We start from the raw sequence: 20,884 nt of genomic DNA, 5'->3' as shown, positions 1-20,884 counted from the left end.
TCCTTTTCTCATTCTCTCTCTCATTCACTCCTTTTCTCATTCATTCTCTCTCATTCACTCCTTTTCTCATTCATTCTCTCTCATTCACTCCTTTTCTCATTCATTCTCTCTCACTCACTCCTTTTCTCATTCATTCTCTCTCACTCACTCCTTTTCTCATTCATTCTCTCTCACTCACTCCTTTTCTCATTCTATCTCTCTCTCATTCACTCCTTTTCTCTTTCATTCTCTCTCATTCACTCCTTTTCTCATTCTATCTCTCTCATTCACTCCTTTTCTCATTCTATCTCTCTCATTCACTCCTTTTCTCATTCTATCTCTCTCATTCACTCCTTTTCTCATTCAATCTCTCTCTCATTCACTTTATCTCTCTCACATTCACTCTCTCTTTCTCATTTATTCTATCTCTCTCACATTCACTCTATTTCCCTCGCACATTCACTCTCCTCTCTCACATTCACTCTATCTCTCTCTCACACATTCACTCTCTTATCTCTCACATTCACTCTCTCAGTCTCCTTCATAGTTTCTCCCAGTCTTTTTCACTCTTTCTCCAACAGTCTCTCTCTGATTCTCTTTATCTCTGTCTGTTTGTCTCTCTCGCTCTCTCTCTCTACAGTCTCTCACTCTCACATACTCTTATAGATCCTTTCAGTCTCTCACACATACACATTCTCTCTCAGTCTCTCTCTCTCACACTCTCAGTCTCACACTGTCTCAAACATACACACTCTCACTCCCTCTTTTCCTCTCTCTCCCTCTTTTCCTCTCTCTCTCACACAATCAGTCTTTCACACTGTCTCACTCATACACTCTCTCTCTCATTCTCTCTCGCTCAGTCTCTCTCACACACTCTGTCTCTCTCTCTCTCACATACTCTCTCATATTTTTTCTTAGTCTCATCACACTTTGGTTCTCACATTCTCCCAGTCACTCACTCACACATTCTCTCTCTGTCACACACACACACTCTCTCTCTCACACACACACACATTCTCTCTCTCTCTCTCTGTCAGTTTCCCTCTCCCTTTCTACCTGTGCTGCTTGCCAGGTGAATAACCGTGTGGTTTCCCCCCTCCCCTCTCTGATGCTGGATTCTTACAATACTTACAGTAAACAGATCCGCCAGCGACCCTGGCTCCCCATCACCTCCCCTCCCATCTCCGCTGAAACGATCAAACCTCCTCACTGACTGACACATAAACATTTTCTGGCCGGGAGCGACGTCAGCGAGGAGCGTAAGATGAGCGAATGTGTGGGAGAAGAGTAAGTAATTGTTCCCTCGCTGGCAAATTCCCCAACACTTCACAGAACAGGAGAGAGCAGAGCGCCGGAGCCAGAGACACAGAGAGCTGACAGTGCAGAGTGAGCCCTTCCACACAGCTTGTCCCAAACTGCAGTCACACCACTGACTGTCCTCAGAGAGCTCTGTGTGTGTGTGTGTGTGTGTGTGTTCATTCTGATCTTGTTCACTGCTTTTTATTTTGTTTTCTGGCTGTTCACACTGGGGGTAGAGCTTGTAATTGGGGGAGAAAGTTTGTAACTGGGGAAAGTTTGAAACTGAGAGGCGGAAAGTTTGTAATTGTGGCGAAAGTCTTGTAATTGTGGGAGAAAGTTTGTAATTGTGGGAGAAAGTTTGTAATTGTGGGCGAAAGTTTGTAATTGTGGAGGGGAAGTTTGTAATTGTGGGAGAAAGTTTGTAATTGTGGAGGGGAAGTTTGTAATTGTGGGAGAAAGTTTGTAACTGGGGAGAAAGTTTGTAATTGGGGAAAGCTTGTAACTGAGGGGCGGAAAGTTTGTAATTGTGGGAAAAAGTTTGTCATTGTGGGAGAAAGTTTGTAATTGTGGAGGGGAAGTTTGTAATTGGGGAAAAAAGTTTGTAATTGTGGAGGGGAAGTTTGTAATTGGGGGAGAAAGCTTGTAATTGTGGGAGAAGGTTTGTAATTGGGGAAAAAGTTTGTAATTGGGGAGGTTTGTAACTGGGGAGGGGAAAGTTTTGTAATTGGGGAGAAAGTTTGGAAGTGGAGAAAGTTTACTGTCATTCAGGAAGTGGAGGGGGAATAGGGATTCTCTCTGGAATACAGGACAGTTCTCCAGCTCTGAGCAGTTCGGGACAGTGAGATTGTTGGGATTTTGGGTGTCGGATTTCTGGCGTTTTGGATAGGGATTTTTGTAAAAGGGGTTCGGGTGAATAAAGGTCCATCTGCTTTTCCTCCGTTTCACGTCTCGGTATGAGCTGTTACTGTTTGAATTCTCTCTCTCCCTGAATTGAGTCTAAGCTGCGGCAGGATCCCAGATCCTCACTAATTCTCAGCCAGGTGACCAGAGCTGTACATTCAGGTGAGGGACAGAGACAGTTACCTCCTCCCGCGGGACCCCTCCCCATGTCTCCCCCCCGGGCTCTGGAGGAGCCTCTCTCAGTGATCGAGACAAACCTGCTCCTCACTTTCCTCCGCTGAGGAGTTGCTGCCAGCCTCGCCCGAATTCAGCCTCTCCCCGTCCTGGAGAGCTGCTTCCTGGGAGCAGCAGGTCCGCTCACACCCCTCCCCATTGCTGCTTCCCTGGAGCCCCAGGCAGGGTCACTGCCCCGGACACAGAGGAGACATCTACCCATTTACTAAACCCCCACCAGCCTCCAGTCTAGCCCCCACCTCCAGCCTGCACCTCCACCCTCCACACCTCCAACCTCCATCTTCACCAGCCTCCACTCCAGCTTCCACCCCCACCTCTCCAGCCTTCAGTCTACATCTCCAGCCACTAACTTCAACCTCCAGCCTGCAGTCTGCAACTCCTGCCTCGTCCAGTCGCTGTCCCAAGAGGATTGTCCAGTCTCTGTCCTGGGAGGATTGTCCAGTCTCTGTCCTGGGAGGATTGTCCAGTCTCTGTCCTGGGAGGATTGTCCAGTCTCTGTCCTGAGAGGATTGTCCAGTCCCTGTCCTGGGAGGATTGTCCAGTCTCTGTCCTGGGAGGATTGTCCAGTCTCTGTCCTGAGAGGATTGTCCAGTCCCTGTCCTGGGAGGATTGTCCAGTCTCTGTCCTGGGAGGATTGTCCAGTCTCTGTCCTGGGAGGATTGTCCAGTCTCTGTCCTGGGAGGATTGTCCTGTCTCTGTCCCAAGAGGATTGTCCAGTCTCTGTCCCAAGAGGATTGTCCAGTCTCTGTCCCGGGAGGATTGTCCAGTCTCTGTCCTGGGAGGATTGTCCAGTCTCTGTCCTGGGAGGATTGTCCAGTCCCTGTCCTGAGAGGATTGTCCAGTCTCTGTCCTGGGAGGATTGTCCAGTCTCTGTCCTGAGAGGATTGTCCAGTCTCTGTCCTGGGAGGATTGTCCAGTCTCTGTCCTGAGAGGATTGTCCAGTCTCTGTCCTGGGAGGATTGTCCAATCTCTGTCCCAAGAGGATTGTCCAGTTCCTGTCCTGAGAGGATTGTCCAGTTTTTGAGAGGATTGTTCTGTCTCTGTCCCGAGAAGATTGGCTGGTTCCTGAGAGGATTGTCCAGTTCCTGTCCTGAGAGGATTGTCCAGTCTCTGTCCTGAGAGGACTGCCCAGCCTCTGTCCTGAGAGGACTGCCCAGCCTCTGTCCTGAGAGGATTGTCCAGCCTCTGTCCTGAGAGGATTGTCCAGCCTCTGTCCTGAGAGGATTGTCCAGCCTCTGTCCTGAGAGGATTGTCCAGTTCCTGTCCTGAGAGGATTGTCCAATTGCTGTCCTGAGAGGATTGTCCAGTTCCTGAGAGGATTGTCCAGTCTCTGTCCTGAGAGGATTGTCCAGACGCTGTCCAAGGAGGATTGTCCAGTCTGTGTCCTGAGAGGATTGAACAGTCGCTGTCCCAAGAGGATTGTCCAGTTCCTGAGAGGATTGTCCAGTTCCTGTACTGAGAGATTGTCCAGTTCCTGAGAGGATTGTCCAGTTCCTGTACTGAGAGATTGTCCAGTTCCTGAGAGGATTGCCGGTCTCTGTCCCAAAAGGTTTGGCCAGTCTCTGTCCAAAGAGGATTGTCCAGTTCCTGAGAGGATTGTCCAGTTCCTGCACCGAGAGATTGTCCAGTTCTTGAGAGGATTGTCCAGTTGCTGTCCCGAGAGGATTATTCAGTTCCCGGGAGGATTATCCAGTTGCTGGTGGTCTGAATCCCACAATCTGGAGGATGGAATCTGTATCCCGTGTACAACTCGCCCTCTTTCTGTTTCTCCTCTGTCCTGCCAAGATCATCAGCCTTTGGTGGTGAGTAACTACCCAAGTTATTCTTTCTCTGTCTTTTTGTCTTTCGCTCTGTATCTCTCTCTCTCGTCTTTTTTTCCCTCTCTGTCTCCTTGTGATCTCTATTTCTTGTCTTTTTCACTTTCCCTTTCCACCCCTTACTTTTCTCTGCCTCTTTCTCTTCTCCTCCCTCTGCCTTTCTCTCCCAATTTTGAGATAAATATAACATTTTCCTATCTGTCTCTTCTCCCGCTCCAGGGAGTGGAGTAGCACAGTAAGAAGTCTCACAACACCAGATTAAAGTCCAACAGGTTTATTTGGTAGTATGGGCTTTTGGAGCACTGCCCTTTCATCAGGTGAGTCAGGTGTGCCCTCTCTGACTGTCTCTGTATTTCTGTCTCTCTCTCTCTCCTTCCCTGTGTCTCTGACTCTGACTTTTGTATCTCTCCCTCCATTTCTTCCTTTCTCCCTCAACCTCTCTCTCTCTCTTTCTATCTCTCCTTTTATGTCTCCCTCTTTCTCTGAGGCAGAGATGCTGGTGTTGGACTGGGGTGGGCCCAGTAAGAAGTCTCACAACACCAGGTTAAAGTCCAACGGGTTTATTTGGAATCACGAGCTTTTGGAACTCCTTCATCACGACCAGGCTTGTGATTCCAAATAAACCTATTGGACTTTAACCTGGTGTTGTGAGACTTCTTACTGTCCCCCTATCTCACCGTCTCTCCCTCACTCTCTCCTTCTATCTGCCATTTACCCCTCTCTTCTATCTCTGCCTCTATCTCTCCTTTTCTCCCTCTATCTCTCCCTCTCTCTGTCCCCCATTCTCTCCCTTTATCTCTCCCTCTCTCTCCTGCTCTTTTCCTCCCTCTCAATAGTGAGAAAGGATATGCAATAGTGAGAAACGATACTAGCTCTGACAACGTGGAGTCTGTATGGGTCGGGTTGAGAAATACCAAGGGACAAAAAATATTAGTGGCTGTCATATATAGACCCCCCCAAAGTGCAGTGGTGATGATGGGAATGGCATTAAACATGAAATTAGTGATGCATGTGATCAGGGAATATCAGTGATCGTGGGGGATTTTAATCTGCACATAGATTGGGCAAATCAAATTAGCCACAATGCTGTAGATTAGGAAATCTTGGCGTGTATGTGGGATAGTTTTCTTGGCAATATGTGGAGGAACCAACTAGAGAGCAGGCCATTTTAGACTGGGTACTGTATAATGAGAAGGGAATCATTGCCAATCTAGCTGTACGAGATTCCTTGGAGACGAGCGACCAGAACAAGATAGAATTTTTTCACAGGATGGAGAGTGAAGTAGCTGATTCGGAGACCAGGATGCTGAATCTTAATAAAGGAAACTATGAAGGTATGAGGCGTGAGTTGGCCTTGGCAGATTGGGGAGAGTTACTTGAAGGGATGACAGTGGATAGATAATGGCAAACATTCAAGGAACGCGTGGGGGAGCTGCAGCAACTGTTTATTCTTGTCTGGCACAAAAGCAAAATGGCCATGAGAGTCAATCCATGGCTTACAAAGGGAATTAGAGAAAGCATCTAAGATAGAAGCATACAGGTTGGCCAAGAAAAATAATAGGTCTGAGGATTGGGAGCAGTTTAGAACTTAGCAAAGAGGATTGATTAGGAAGGAAGAAATACAGTATGAAAAAGTATGCTTGAAGGGACCATGAAGACTGACACTAAGAGTTTCTATAGATACCTGAAGAGGAAAAGGTTGGTGAAGGCAGATATTGATCCTTTGCAGACAGAAATGGGGGAATGTATAATAGGGAACAAAATGTATAATAGGGAACCAAAAGCTCGTGATTCCAAATAAACCCATTGGACTTTAACCTGGTGTTGTGAGACTTCTTATTGGGCCCACATCAGTCCAACACCAGCATCTCCACCTCAGAGAAAGAGGGAGACACAGAAGGAGAGATAGAAAGAGAGAGAGAGGTTGAGGGAGAAAGGGAGAGCAGCTGAATACATACTTTGGTGCTAACTTCACAAAAGAGGACGCAAATCAAATGCCAGAAGTGTTGGAGAGTACAAGTGTTAGTGATATGGAAGAACTGAGGGACATCAATACTAGTAGAGAAATGATACTGGGAAAGTTGGTGGGATTGAAGAGAAATAAATCTCCAGGGCCTGATAACCTACATCCAAGACTACTTAAGGAAATGGCTCTAGAAATAGTGGGTGCATTGGTGGTCATCTTCCAGATTCTATAGACCCTGGAACAGTCCCTGCAGATTGGATGGTTGTGAGTATTCAAAGAGGGAAGTAGAGAGAAAACAGGGAATTAAAGACTAGTGAGCTTAATATCGATAGTGGGGAAAATTCTCAAATCGATTATCAAGGACTTTATAGTAGAGCATTTAGAAAGCACTGGCAGGATCAGACAGAGTCAACATGGCTTTATGAAGGGGAAATCATGCTTGACAAATCTATTGGAATTCTTTGGAGATGTAACTAATAGAGTTGACAAAGGGGAATCAGTAGATGTGATATATTTAGACTTTCAGAAAGCGTTTGACAAAGTCTCGCACAAGAGATTATCGTGCAAGATTAAAGTACATGGGATAGGGGGAAGTGTATTGAGATGGATAGAAAACTGGTTGGCAGAGAGGAAACAAAGAGTAGGAACTAATGGGTGCTTTTCACATTGGCAGGCAGTAACTAGTAGGGTGCCACAGGGATCAGTGCTGGGGCTCCAGCTGTTCACAATTTATATTAATGATTTGGATGAGGGAACAAAATGTAACATCTCAAAGTTTGCAGATGATACCGAGTTGGGTGGGAGGGTGAACTGTGACATGGATGCAGAGATCCTTCAGAATGATCTGGTCAGTTTGGGTGAGTGGGCTAATCAATGGCAGATGCAGTATAATTTGAATAAATGTGAGGTTATTCACTTTGGAAGCAAAAACAAGAAGGCAGATTACTACCTGAATGGCTGTAAACTGGGAGAGGGGAGTGTGCAGTGGGACCGGGGTGTCCTTGTTCACTAGTCGTAAGCATGCAGGTGCAGCAGGCGGGTAAAAAGCAAATGATATGTTGGCATTGATTGTGAGAGGTTTTGAGCACAGGAGCAGGGATGTGTTGTTGCAATTACACAGGGGCCCTGGTGAGACCACACCTAGAGTATTGTGTACAGTTTTGGTCTCTTTTTCTGAGGAAGAGTGTTCTTGCTGTTGAGGGAGTGCAGCGAAGGTTTGCCAGGCTGATTCCGGGAACGGTGCGACTGATGTAGGAGAAGAGATTGACTAGATTAAGATTGTTTTCACTGGAGTTCAGACAAATGAGGTGTGACATCATAGAGACTTATAAAATTCTAACAGGACGGGACAGGATCGATGCAGGGAAGATATTCCTGATAGTCGGGGGAGTCCAGAACCAGGGATCACAGTCTGAGGATTCAGGATAGACCATTTAGGAAGGAGATGAGGAGACATTTCTTCACCCAAAGAGTGGTGAGCCTGTAGAATTCATTACCACAGGAAGTAGCCGATGCCAAAACATTGAATGTATTCAAGAAGCAGTTAGATATAGCACGTGGGGTAAATGGGATCAAAGGTTATGGGGAAAAAGCAGGATTAGGCTATTGAGCTGGATGATCAGCCATGATCTTAATGAATAGTGGAGCAGGCTTGAAGGGTAAAATGGTCTCCTATCTTCTATGCTTCTATGGTTCTCTCCCTCCCACTTCCTCCTCCTTCCTCCACCTCCCTCCCCCTCCCTCCACCTCCCTCCCCCTCCCTCCGCCTCCCTCCCCCTCCCTCCGCCTCCCTCCACCTCCATCCCCCTCTCTCCCCCTCCCTCCTGCTCTCTCCCTCTCTCTCCCTCTGACTCCCCCTTCTATCTCTCCCTCTCTCTCTTTGTCCCCCATTCTCTCTCTCTGTCCCCCATTCTCTCTATCTCTCCTTCTGCCTCTCTCTACCCCTCCCATTCCCTTCCTCTGTCCCCCATTCTCTCCCTCTCTCTCTATCTCTCCCTCCAGTCGGGTTCTCCTGCGCAGTCCTCGTCTGCCCAAACATTCCTCTGACTTCCGAATGGTCAGAGAGTCAAACTAGCCACGTTTTAAAGGACGCGGTCTTCTTGAAGGAATGAATTTTATTTTCTGTGGGCACAAAGCAATGGAAATCCAACGAAAACATACATTCGAACTTACTGTGTGTGTCACGGTAGCGACAGGACCAGTTGGTAGATTTCTACTGTCTCTCCATAGCAAAATCAGGAAGGTCAAAGTGTTTGGTGGAACACATTTCCATGGAGACTGAGGTTGTCATCTGTTTGTGGGGGATAGATAATCCCATCTCCACCTGGCCCATTTCCTTATCCACCCTGCTCCAAGGTGACTGTCTAGTCAACCTGTTTCCAAACACAGAGAGAAAGCGAATTGTGTGGGAATTTCGGAACGCCTTTCCACAAACCTTCCCCACTGCCTCTCCAGTGTCAATTGTATCATTGGTATTGCAGCCAAATATTTCCCCACTCATTCTCACTGCCATCTTTTCAGCCAAGGACTTGGGACAGACTCCAAGAGGCATCTCCCATGGCAATGCTGCCACCTTCGGCCAAATGCAAATCTGAACTGGGCACAGGGGCCCTGACCCCTGACCCCTTCCTAACTGCTGAATGAAATTAGTCGAGAAACCTAATTCCACATCAAGGGAAGGAAGGACTTTTATTGATGAAGACACCTTTAATGGTGCGAGGGTTGTGTTTTGAACAAAGAACAGTACAGTACAGGAACAGACCCTTCGGCCCATCGAGCCAACACTGACACATGACGCCTTTCAAAACTAAAGACCTTTTGCCTCTACGCAGCCCTATCCCTTTATTCCCTGCCTATTCATGTATTTGTCAAGTTGCCTCTTAAATGTTGCCATTATATCTACTTCTATCACCTCCCCTGGCAGCATATTCTAGGCACATAGAATCATAGAACCCTCCAGTGCAGAAAGAGGCCCTTCGGCCCATCGAGTCTGCACCGAACACAATCCCACACAGGCCCTACCCCCATATCCCTACATATTATACCCACTAATCCCTCTAACCTACGCATCCCTGGACACTAAGGGGCAATTTCTTAGCACGGCCAATCAACCTAACCCGCACATCTTTGGACTGTGGGAGGAAACTGGAGTACCCAGAGGAAACCCACGCAGACACGAAGAGAATGTGCAAACTCCACACAGACAGTAACCCGAGCCGGGAATCGAACCCAGGACCTTGGAGCTGTGAAGTAGCAGTGCTAATCACTGTGCTACCATGCCGCCCAAAGCACCCTCTGTGTAAAACACTTGCCTCCCACACTTCCTTCAAACTTTCCCTCTTTTATCTTAAGCCTGTGTCCCCTAGGCTTTGACATTTCTCCCTGGGGAAAAAGACTCTGACTGTCCATTCTATCCATGATTCTCATCATTTTGTAAACTTCTAATCAGGTCATCTCAGCCTCCAACGTTCAAGTGAAAACAAGCCAAACTCTCCTCGTAGCTCCCCACATCCAGCTTGAGTGAAAAGCCAGACTGTCTGGTACACAACATGGAGGGGGTGGGGGTGGAGAGTGGGGGGTTGAGGAGTGGCGGGGGGAGGCGAGGAGTTGGCTAGTCTTGTGATTTTTATCATTAAACATCTCGGAACGTGGGAACAGAAGGAGGCCATTCAGTCCAATTGAGAGCATGGTTAATCTTAACTCCATTTACCCACCCTTGCTCCAGTTGCTTCTCAATACCCTTTCGCCACATAAGAACATAAGAAATAGGAGCAGGAGTAGGCCATCTAGCCCCTCGAGCCTGCCCCGCCATTCAATAAGATCATGGCTGATCTGAAGTGGATCAGTTCCACTTTCCCGCTTTCTCCCCTTAATTCCCCTGTCTATCAGAAACCTATCTACCCGTGACTTAAATATATTTAGCGAGGTAGCCTCCACCACTTCAACGGGCAGAGAATTCCAGAGATTCACCACCCTTTGAGTGAAGAAGTTCCTCCTCAACTCCAATCCATTAATCTATCTTGAAGATTTCAATTGCCTGCACTACCATTTGACAGAGAAAATTTGAAATTTCCACCCCTCTGCAGGATGAAATGCTTCTTGATTTGACTTTAAATTGCTTAATTTTGAATTAAATCCCCCGCACCCAAAGTTCAGGATTCCAGCAGCAGAGAATCACTCAATCTCCAAGCACAGAAGGAGGCCACTTAGCCACTAGTACCTGCAAAAGCAACTCACGTAGCCAGCACCTCCTCCCACGCCACTACCTCTCTCCCCCCCCCATAGCCCTGCAAATCGGTTCTCTTCCACAGTACCTCCTGCCAACCCAAGCATGGTGGCACAGTGGTTAGCGTTAGGGACTGGGGCTCAATTCCAGCCTTGGGTGACTATCTGAGTGGAGTTTGCATGTTCTTCCCTGTGTCTGTGTGGGTTTCCTCCCACACTCCAAAGATGTGCGGGTTAGGTGGGATGTGCCGTCCTTACCTGGTCCGGCCTACATGTGATCCCAGAACCACAACAAAGTGGTTGATTCTCAACTGCCCCCTGAACAAGAGCAACTTGGGATGGGTAATAATTGCTGGCCAGGCTTCATGGCCCAAATCCCATGAATGAATAAAAAAGCTGCCACCTTTATAGGTAGTAATGTGGAGTTGGGCACATGTGTGGCCATCACAGGCTCCGCAATTGCAAGCATTACTTTGCAGTCAGCATCAAGTTAACATTATTACCAATCCTCTCCATCCAGGGGGATACATGGGCAATGAAATAAAATTCATTATTAGAAGTTTGAAGACTGGTGAAAAGAAGCTGTCATCGTTTCTGAGGATGGATTTGTATCTCCTCCAAATGACATCATTGGATTCTGCTCATGTGTTGACAAGTGCACCTGTATAGACAGGTATCGGCAGCCATTTTAGAATCATAGAAGCCCTACAGTGTAGAAGGAGGCCATTTGGCCCATTGAGTCTGCATCGGTTACAATCCCACCCAGGATCTATCCCCGTAATCCCAAACATTTACCCTGCTAATACCCCGACGCTAAAGGGCAATTTAGCATGGCCAATCTACCTAACCTAAAATCTTTGGACTGTGGGAGGAAACCGGAGCACCCGGGGGAAACCCACGCAGACACGGGGAGAATGTGCAAACTCCACACAGACAGTGACCCCAGGCTGGAGTTGAACCCAGGTTCCTGGTGCTGTGAGGCAGCAGTGCTAACCACTGTGCCACCGTGCTGTTAAATTCAAATTCTGCCATCTGCCCGGTGAGATTCCTGTGTTCCAGGAGCATTGGGCTGTGTGAACAACTGGGCACTTGCAGCTTTGGCAGTAAATATTGTCTTTCCCTTCAGGTAATTGAAGGGCAGGCAGCGATGTAGTTTTACTGTTGCTGGATTGGTAATCCAGAGGTCCACAGTAACGCTCTGGAGACCCAGGTTCAAATCTCAGAGCGGCAGATGACTCTATCGAAATCTGTAATTAAGAATCTACTGATGACCATGAGACCGTTGTCGATTTTTGTAAAAACCCACCTTTACGGAAGGTCATCCTCACCCGGTCCGGCCTACATGTGACACCAGACCCACAGTAATGTGGTTGACTCTCAACCGAAAATGGCCGAGAGCGAGACTCTGTTCAGTTAGGGAGTGGCAGCGTATGCTGACCTAACCAGCAACACACGCATGCTGTGAATGAATTTAAATAAAAATTCAATTCCCTGTCGAAAACCATGATTGAACCTGCCTCCACTGCACTCTCGGGCAGTGTGTTCCAGATTCTAACCACTTGCCTGTAATAGTTTCTTCAATTAACCCTATTCTCATTTAAATAACCCCCTGAAAGCTCGAAACTCCAGAGAACACAAGCCACGTTGATGGACACTTGCACAAACAACAGCAGAGAATCTCAGCCAGTCAGACCGAAATTACGGGGAGAGAATAGAGACACTTGGTGTGATTTATAACTCTGTATAAATACTTGAGTGAGGTAAAATCTCAACTCTTCATAATTTAACTCTTTAAGTCCTGGTGTAGTTCTGGTGGACGGCATGCGGGAGATGATGGCCTGGTGGTGCCATCACTAGATTATTAATCCAGAAAATCAGCGAAGGTTCTGGGGACCTGGGTTCGAATCCTGCAGATGGTGGGATTTGAATTCAACATATAAAAAAAATCTGGAATTAAGAATCTGCTGATGACTGTGAAATCATTGTGGGAGAAAAACCCAACCTGCTCACTTTAGGGAAGGAAATCTGCTGTCCTTGCCTGGTTTGGCCTACACAAGAGCTTAGAGCCACAGCAACATGGTTGACTCTCCACTGCTCTCCAAGGGCAACTAGGAATGGGCAGGAACTGCAGGCCAGCCAGCGAAACCCATGTCCCATAAATGAATAATTTAAAAAAAGGTTGTTTGTAGATCAGAAAGTAGTCTATCTCTCTTCTTCATTCTCTTTCCACTACCATTACTGATTGTTAGCTCCTCTGTGTTGCATTTCCAGATATCAGTGATATCTTAGCACGAACATTGTGAAACTAAATCATTTTGAGGTGACTCTTTACTCAAAGTTACTTAATGCTTCCCACTTCACCAACCTCCACCTTTCCACTCCCACCCTCCTCCACAAGCCCAAGACAATTTTTCCTTATTCTCCGCCTAAGTCTCTGAGTCGAGTGGGGTTTGGCTTTATTGTATCAGCTGCTCCGACTGGAGATTTCAGCACAAAACTCTGGTCTGATGGTCTTACGCTGAAAAGAGGGAATGCTGCGAGATTGGAAGGTGCCATCTGTTGGATGAGATGTCAAACCAGGGCCCTGTCTCATCCGAGAGTTCCCGTGGGCACTACTTTGAAGAAGAGAGTTGTCACTGGCGCCCTGACCAATATTTATCCTAAACTTCAAACGAAAGGCAGATAATCTGGTCATTATCACTTTGTTGGCAGCCAATTAACTCGTTTGGTTAAATAGGCCAGAAAGTGGTTCAGAATAAAGACAACATGTGAGGGAAGATGGTGGCCTATTGGTAATGTCACCGGACTATCCACAGGCTCTGGCTAATACACTGATCCCCCAGAACCATGGGTTCAAATCCCACAGTGGCAGTGCACTGAATTTAAATTGAATTAATAAATCTGGGATTTATTTCAGATCTAGTCTCAGTAATGGCGAACATGAAACTTATTTTTATTCTTTCGTGGGACATGGGCATCAGTGGCTAGGTTTTATCTTAAATTTATTATCCTTGTTCAAAGGCCAGTTGAGAATCGACCACATTGCTGTGGCTCTGGAATCACATGTAGGCCAGACTGGGTAAGGACGGCAGATTTCCTTCCCTGAAGGACATTACTGAACCAAATGGTTTTTTCCAACAACTGACAATGGTTTTCTGGTCATCAGTAGATTCTTAGTTCCAGATATTTTTTATTGAATTCAAATTCCACCATCTGCTGTGGTGGGATTCGAACCCGGGTCCCCAGAACATTAGCTGAGTTTCTGGATTAATAGTCTAGCAATAATATCACTAGATCATCCTCTCCATTGTGGTAAAAATCCACTGGGGCAATTTAACGTGGCCAATCCACCTAACCCGCACACCTTTTGGAGCGTGGGAGGAAACTGGAGCACCCAGGGGAAACCCACGCAGACACGGGGAGAATGTGCAAACTCCACACTGACAGCCAGCTAATCGAACCTGGGTCCCTGGCATTATGAGGCAGCAGTGCTGACCACTGTGCCGCCCATCTTGTTTTTAGTATCGTTTCAATTTGTTTGCAGATGACTGGAACACATCTGACTTTATTTTGGATTAAAAAGGCAGTTAAAATCCCTGGAGGAGCAGGGGTAGCAGTGCTGGTTGAGAAACAGCAGGTGCTGGTTTCCTGGCAAGGTTCAAACAGATTTTTATCCGACTGACATGTGTAAAATGAAGATGTGAGGAGAGAACAGGGCTATTCAGTGGCTGGACAAATTGCTGAGCCTGCCTGCCTGTCGAATGCAGAAACATTTCATGTTGCCTCACATTTCCTTCCAGTGATGACACGATAAAGTTTCTTACAAAGTTACGGACAATGCGGTTTATTTAGAAAAGTTACCAGATGTGTCTGCTCTCCGTTAGACGTCAAAGTTTGCTTCGAACGGCCAGAAATCGCAACTGAACCATCTCAAACAAGAGCATGGAAATTAAGTGCGAGAAAGCCAGTTAATTCCTGCAGTTTCCTTTCTGAGGTTGAGTTCCGATCAGCAAAGGACGACCCTCTCACAGAGACATTATCGGCTGCGACGTGGATTCGGGGAGCGACAACAACAACAACTTGCATTTATATGGTGGCCGGAATTCTCCAGTGTCATACACCCCACCGCCGCTTCCGGTGAGAGTGGGGAATTTGGCGCTCGGCCAAATTTCCATTCACTGCAGCGGGACTGGAGAATCCCAGCCGCGGGTGAGGTTGGAGAATTCCGGCCAATGTTTTGACCATCATAAAATGCCCCGAGACACTTTACAAGAGTGCAGACAAATGAATTTTTGCACTGCGCCACCCATTAATTAGATACCCTACAGTGCAGAAAGAGGCCATTTGGCCCATCAAGTCTGCACCGACCACAATCCCACCCAGGCCCTACCCCCATATCCCTACATATTTACCCACTATTCCCTCTAACCTACGCATCTCAGGACACTAAGGGACAATTTTAGCATGGCCAATCAACCTAACCCGCACATCTTTGGACTGTGGGAGGAAACTGGAGCACCCGGAGGAAACCCACGCAGACACGAGGAGAATGTGCAAACTCCACACAGACAGTGACCCAAGCCGGGAATCGAACCTAGGTTCCTGGAGCTGTGAAGCAGCAGTGCTAACCACTGTGCTACCATGCCACCCACTTCAATGACCATTTGGTCATTTCTTTTGTTCATTCATGAGATGCTAGGCCAGCATTTGTTGCCCATCCCTAATTGCCCTTGAACTGAGTGGCTTGCTAGGCCTTTTCAGAGGACATTTACAAGACAGCCACATTGCTGTGGCTTTGGAGTCACATGTAGGCCAGATTGGGTAAGGGTGGCAGATTTCCTTCCCTAAAGGGCATTAGTGAACCAGATGGATTTTTACAACAATCAACATTGGTTTCAACAGTAGATTCTTAATTCCAGATATTTTTTATTGAATTCAAATTCCACCAGCTGCTGTGGTGGGATTCGAACCCGGGTCCCCAGACCATTGCCCTGGGGATCTCTAGATTACTAGTCCAGTGACAGTACCACGATGCCACCTCCTCCCCTAAAGAGCCAAGTTTTAAGGAGGAAGGCGATATCGAGACGTTGAGAGTTAAAGTTTATTTATTAGCATCACAAGTGGGCTTACATTAACACTGCAATGAAGTTACTGTGAAAATCCTCTAGTCGCCACATGTCTGTCCGGGTACACTGAGGCAGAATTTAGGATGGTCAATGCACCTAACCTGCATGTATTTTGGACAGTGGGAGGAAACCGGAGCACCTGGAGAAAACCCATGCAGACACAGGGAGAACGTGTTGACCTCACACAGACAGTGACCCAAGGGTGGAATTGAACCTGGGTCCCTGGTGCTTGAGGCAGCAGTGCTAGGCACTGTGTGGCTGATTTAGCGAAGGAATTTGAGAGCTTACGACCCAGTTAGCTGAAGGCATGGCTGTCAATAATGGAGTCATTAAAATCAGGGAGGCATTTTGAAGGCAGAATGGGATGTTTCAGAGTCAATGGGCCTAATATAAAGAATTATATAGTGCGAGGCCAGGATGGTAGGTGATTTCAGTGTGATTCAGAATTGGCAAGATCAAGTTCCACTCCAGGGACTTGAGTACATATCTAGGCTAATATCTACTAAGAGAAACCTGCACTGTTGACAGAACAATCTTTCAAATGAAAATTTAAGCCAAGCCCCCCCCACATCATTTCCTCTCCAACCTCCGTTGTTACAAGTGGATGATAAAGATCCTATGGTGGTTTTCAAAGGAGCGCCAGGAAGGTTTCTGAGGGGTCCTTGTCCCTCAATCAACATGACCAACGTGGATTTTCTGGTTATTATCTGATTTTTGTGTGTGAGAGCTTGCTGTGCATAAATTGGCTGCCATGTCTCCTACATTACAATGGCATTGCTTCAAAATGTTGCCTACCAAGTCCTTCAGGATGTCTGAGATCATGAAAGGTCCAATATGTGTGCAAACTCTTCCTTTGTACAACTGGCAGCAACACGAAATGTACAATGGAAGGCGTGCAAGGAACATTGTACTGAATGAAATTATTGAGGTCAGATGAGTGGGGCTATGGATAGATTTGTAGGTGAAAGAAATCTCAGGGAGCTGGTGGCAGAATGGTCGTGTCACGGTCTAAATTCAGACACCCCAGGTTCGAATCCTGCCAAGGCAGATGGTGAAGTTTGAATTCAATAAAAATCATAGAATTCAGTCCATTGAGTCTGCACCAGTCTAACTTAATAGAATCATAGAAACCTTACAGTACAGAAAGAGGCCCTTCGGCCCATCGAGTCTGCACCGACCACAATCTCACCCAGGCCCTACCCCCCGATCTGTACATATTTTAACCACTAATCCTCTCTAACCTATGCATCTACGGTCAATTTAGCATAGCCAATCAACCTAACCTGCACATCTTTGGACTGTGGGAGGAAACCGGAGCACCCGGAGGAAACCCACACAGACACGAGGAGAATGTGCAAACTCCACACAGATAGTGACCCAAGCCGGCAATTGAACTTAGGTCCCTGGAGCTGCGAAGCAGCAGTGCTACCGTGCCGCCCTACTCAGGCCCTCTCCCCTGTCCTATCTCACACATTTACCATGGCCAATCCACCTCTGCATATCTTTGGGCTGGAATTAAGAGTCTAATGATGATGATGAAACCATTGTCAATTGGTGCAAAACTCCAACTGGTTTATTAGTGTCCGAACTTGAGGAAAGCTAACATTGAGACGTGCATTGGCTGAGATAAGCTGGCAAAGGATACTTGAGGCGTTGACAGTGGATAGGCAATGGCAGACATTTAAAGAACGCATAGATGAACTTCAACAATGTACATCCCTGTCTGGTGTGAGAGTAAAATGGGGAAATCCATGGCTAATGGAGGAAATCAGGGATGGTGTTGAACCCAAAGGTGAGGCCTATAAATTGACCAGAAAAAGCAACAAACCCGAGGACTGGAAGAAATTTAAGATCCAGCAGAAGAGAACAAAGGGTTTAATTCAGAAGGGAAAAATGGAATACAGAAGTAGGTTTGCAGAAAACATAAAGTCTGACTACAAAACCTTTTATAGATAAAAGAAAAAGACTGATGAAGACAATTTACAGTTAGAATCAGGTGGATTCATAATGGACAACAAAGAGATAGCAGACCAGCTGAACAGATACTTTGGATCTGTCTTCACTAAGGAGGAAACAAATAACCTTCCAGAAATATAAGGAACAGAGGGTCTAGTGTGAAGGAGGAACTGAAGGAAATCCTTATTAATCAGGAAATTGTATTGGGAAATTGCTGGGATTAAAACCCAATAAGTCCCCAGGGCCTGATTCCCTGCACCCCAGAGGAAGTGGCCTTAGAAATAGTGGATGTATTGGCCATCATTTTCCAGCATTCTATAGACTCTGGAAATTGACGGGAAATTATAGACCAGTTAGCTGGACATCGGTGGTGGGGAAAATGCTGGAATCAATTATTAAGGATGCAATAACTGAGCATTTGGAAAGTGATGACAGGATCCAAGTCAGCATGGATTCAGTAAAGGGAAATTGTGCTTGACAAACCTTCTGGAATATTTTGAGGATGTGACAACAGTGAAACAGTGGATGTTGAGTATCTGGATTTTCAAAAGGCTTTTGACAAGGTCCCACGCAAGAGATTAGTGAGCAAAATTAAAGCTTATGGTATTGGGGGTAATGTATTAACTTGGTTAGAGAACTTGTTGGCAGACAGGAGGCAGAGAGTGGGGATAAATGGGTCCTTTTCACAGTGGCAGGCAGTGACTAGTGAGGTATCGCAGGGTCCAGTGCTGGGACCCCAATATGCCACAATATACGTTAATGATTTGGATGAAGAATTGAATACAATATCTCCAAATTTGCAGACGACACTAAGCTGGGTGGCAGTGTGTGCTGTAAGGAGGATGTTAAGAGGCTACAGGGTGACTTGGACAGGCTGGCTGAGGGGGCAATATAATGTGGATAAATGTGAGGTTATCCACTTTGTTGGCAAAAATAAGAAGGAAGATTATTATCTGAACGGTGGCAGTTCAGGCAACGGGGAAGTGCAACGTGACCTGGGTGTCATAGTGGAACAGTCACTGAAGGTTGGCATGCAGACACAGCAGGCAGTGAGGAAAGCTAATGACAAGCTGGTGTTAGTAGCGAGAGGATTTGCGTATTGGAGTGAGGATGTCTTGCTGCAGTTATACCAGGCCTTAGTGAGACTGCACCTTCGGTATGTATTTGGTCTTCTAGCCTGAGGAAGGACATTCTTGCCATTGAGGGAGTCAGAGAAGGTTCACCAGACTGATTCCTGGAATGGCAGGACTGATGTGTGAAGAGAGACTGGATCGACTGGGCTTGTACTCACTGGAACGTAGAAGAATGAGAGGGGATGTCATAGAAACATATAAAACCCTGATGGGACTGGACAGACTAGATGCGGGAAGAATGTTCCTGATGTTGGGAAAGTGCAGAACTCGGGGGTCACAGTCTAAGGATAAGGGGTAAGCCATTCAGGACTGAGATGAGGAAGAACTTCTTCATTCATAGAGGAATTCCCTACCACAGGAAGCTGTTGGGGCCAGTTCATTGGATATGTCCAGGAGGGAGCTGGATGTGGCTCTTGTCGCTAAGGAGATCATGGGATATGGAGAGAAAGCAGGAGTGAGATATTAAAAGTGCATGGTCAGCTACGATCATTTTGAATGGTAGTGCAGGCTCGAAGGGCTGAATGGCCTACTCCTGCATCTATTTTCTATGTATCTATGTCCTTCAGGGAAGGAAATCTGCCATCCTTACCTGGCCTGGCCTACGTGTGACTCCCAAGCCACAGCAATGTGGTTCACTCTTAAATGCCCTCTGAACTGGCCTAGCAAGTCACTCAGCTCAAGGGCAATCAGGGACGGGCAATAATGTTGGCCCAGACCGTGATGCACACATCCCACGATTGAACTTGATGTGCTGAGGAGCAGAGAAAGGGTGATACCTGCAATGGGATTTCCTGTGGGTCCAATGGTGGTGGCAGCTTTGTGCATGAGTTGGAGTCTAGGGGCTCAGAACGTTGAACATAGAACACAGAACAGCACGATACAGGCCCTTGGGCCCTCGATGTTGAACAAACTGAAAGATCAAGTCTGGAGGTGATGAAGGAGTCCCAGTGACAATGAGGATGAGGTGGTGAGGGTGGTGTGCCATGTTTCAGAGGTTGAAGCAGTTGGTTTTTACGATGGAGGAGATGGGGGGTGGGGTTTGAAACAGATCTTGCTGTTGATTGAATATGACACCAAGATTGCAGACTGAATCTGATTGAGTGCCAAAGGTTGGGGAGAGATTCAGGGATACGGTATGAGATTTTTGGCAGGATAAATGCCTGTGGTTTCAAGATTGTAATTCAATCTTAATAGGCTCTACTTGTGTTTGTAAGCTCTTCATGTTGTGATCTTGTATGACTTGTTGAGAACTACTCAGTTTAACTGTGATCCCTGTCAACCATCTTATGTGTAATTTTAATGTCTTCTTTCTTGTAAAGGAAAGAGATAAAAAGACATCGCAAGTCATACGGCAGCACGGTGGCACAGTGTTTAGCACTGCTGCCTCACAGTGCCAGTGACCCGGGTTCGATTCCCGGCTTAGGTCACTGTCTGTGCAGAGCCTGTACATTCTCCCCGTGTCTGTGTGGGTTTCCTCCGGGTGCTGTGGTTTCCTCCCACAGTCCAGACGATGTGCTGGTTAGGTGCATGGCTAAATTCTCCCTCAGTGTACCCGAACAGGTGCCAGAATGTAGTGATGAGGGGATTTTCACAATAACTTCATTGCGGTGTTAATCTAAGCCTACTTGTGACACTAATAAATAAACTTAAAATGATTGCTAATTTACATTTCTTATAGAAACATTCGCCCAGCCGCTATCCTGTACCTCAAAGGTTGTAAAACAATGTGGAATAGCTTTCACCCAAAGAGCTCAATGATATATTCTGGGAGGAAACATTATTGCATTGTGCCTATAGGACATGTGAGCATATTTATGTTTGAAAATATGAGCCTACAGTAGTAGGCCCCTTGGAATTTCCTTCGACTTCTTGTTTTCTGCTATTAGCTGCCTTTTGTTCATTGCTGCCCCTTTTAGACAGAGTGCTGAGTGCCACCAGTTCAATTCGGGTATTAGATTGTCCTAAGCCAGTTTTCTGCCTTCTACTCCCAAAGGCTCTTCCTCGACCATATTTCCATGGCTACCGTCCGGTACCTAGCCCAGTGTTCACCCTTCATGCCTAAGCCAAGTGCTGGCTCACCATTTAGTCGCACAGCTGAGCCTGGTGTGTCCTTTCTGTGCACGCAGAGCTCTGGATTGTGGTGAGGAGGAAGAACCCCAACTAATTTTGCCTTCTCCCGCTTGAGGAGACCAATTGTCGGGAGCTATGATTGACCCGCTTAAGGTGAAATTCACCAATTGGATTTGCAAC

General features: G+C 46.7%; 1 protein-coding gene across 1 annotated transcript in view; it reads left to right on the top strand.

Moving 5' to 3' along the window:
- The first annotated feature begins 3,681 nt into the window (after positions 1–3,681).
- The window catches only part of wnt6b (wingless-type MMTV integration site family, member 6b), a 76,957-nt gene continuing 59,754 nt past the window's right edge, over positions 3,682–20,884 (top strand). The window contains exon 1 of the mRNA XM_080199535.1: positions 3,682–4,214. Coding sequence (XP_080055661.1) covers positions 4,138–4,214 — 77 coding nt within the window. The 5' untranslated portion in view covers positions 3,682–4,137. The remainder of the gene's footprint in view (positions 4,215–20,884) is intronic.

Source organism: Carcharhinus amblyrhynchos, chromosome 11 (genome assembly GCF_965287045.1).
Source record: "Carcharhinus amblyrhynchos chromosome 11, sCarAmb.v2.hapA, whole genome shotgun sequence".
Taxonomy (NCBI): domain Eukaryota; kingdom Metazoa; phylum Chordata; class Chondrichthyes; order Carcharhiniformes; family Carcharhinidae; genus Carcharhinus; species Carcharhinus amblyrhynchos.
The sequence above is the reverse complement of the archived record's forward strand: the minus strand, read 5'-3'. Positions and strand labels throughout refer to the sequence as shown.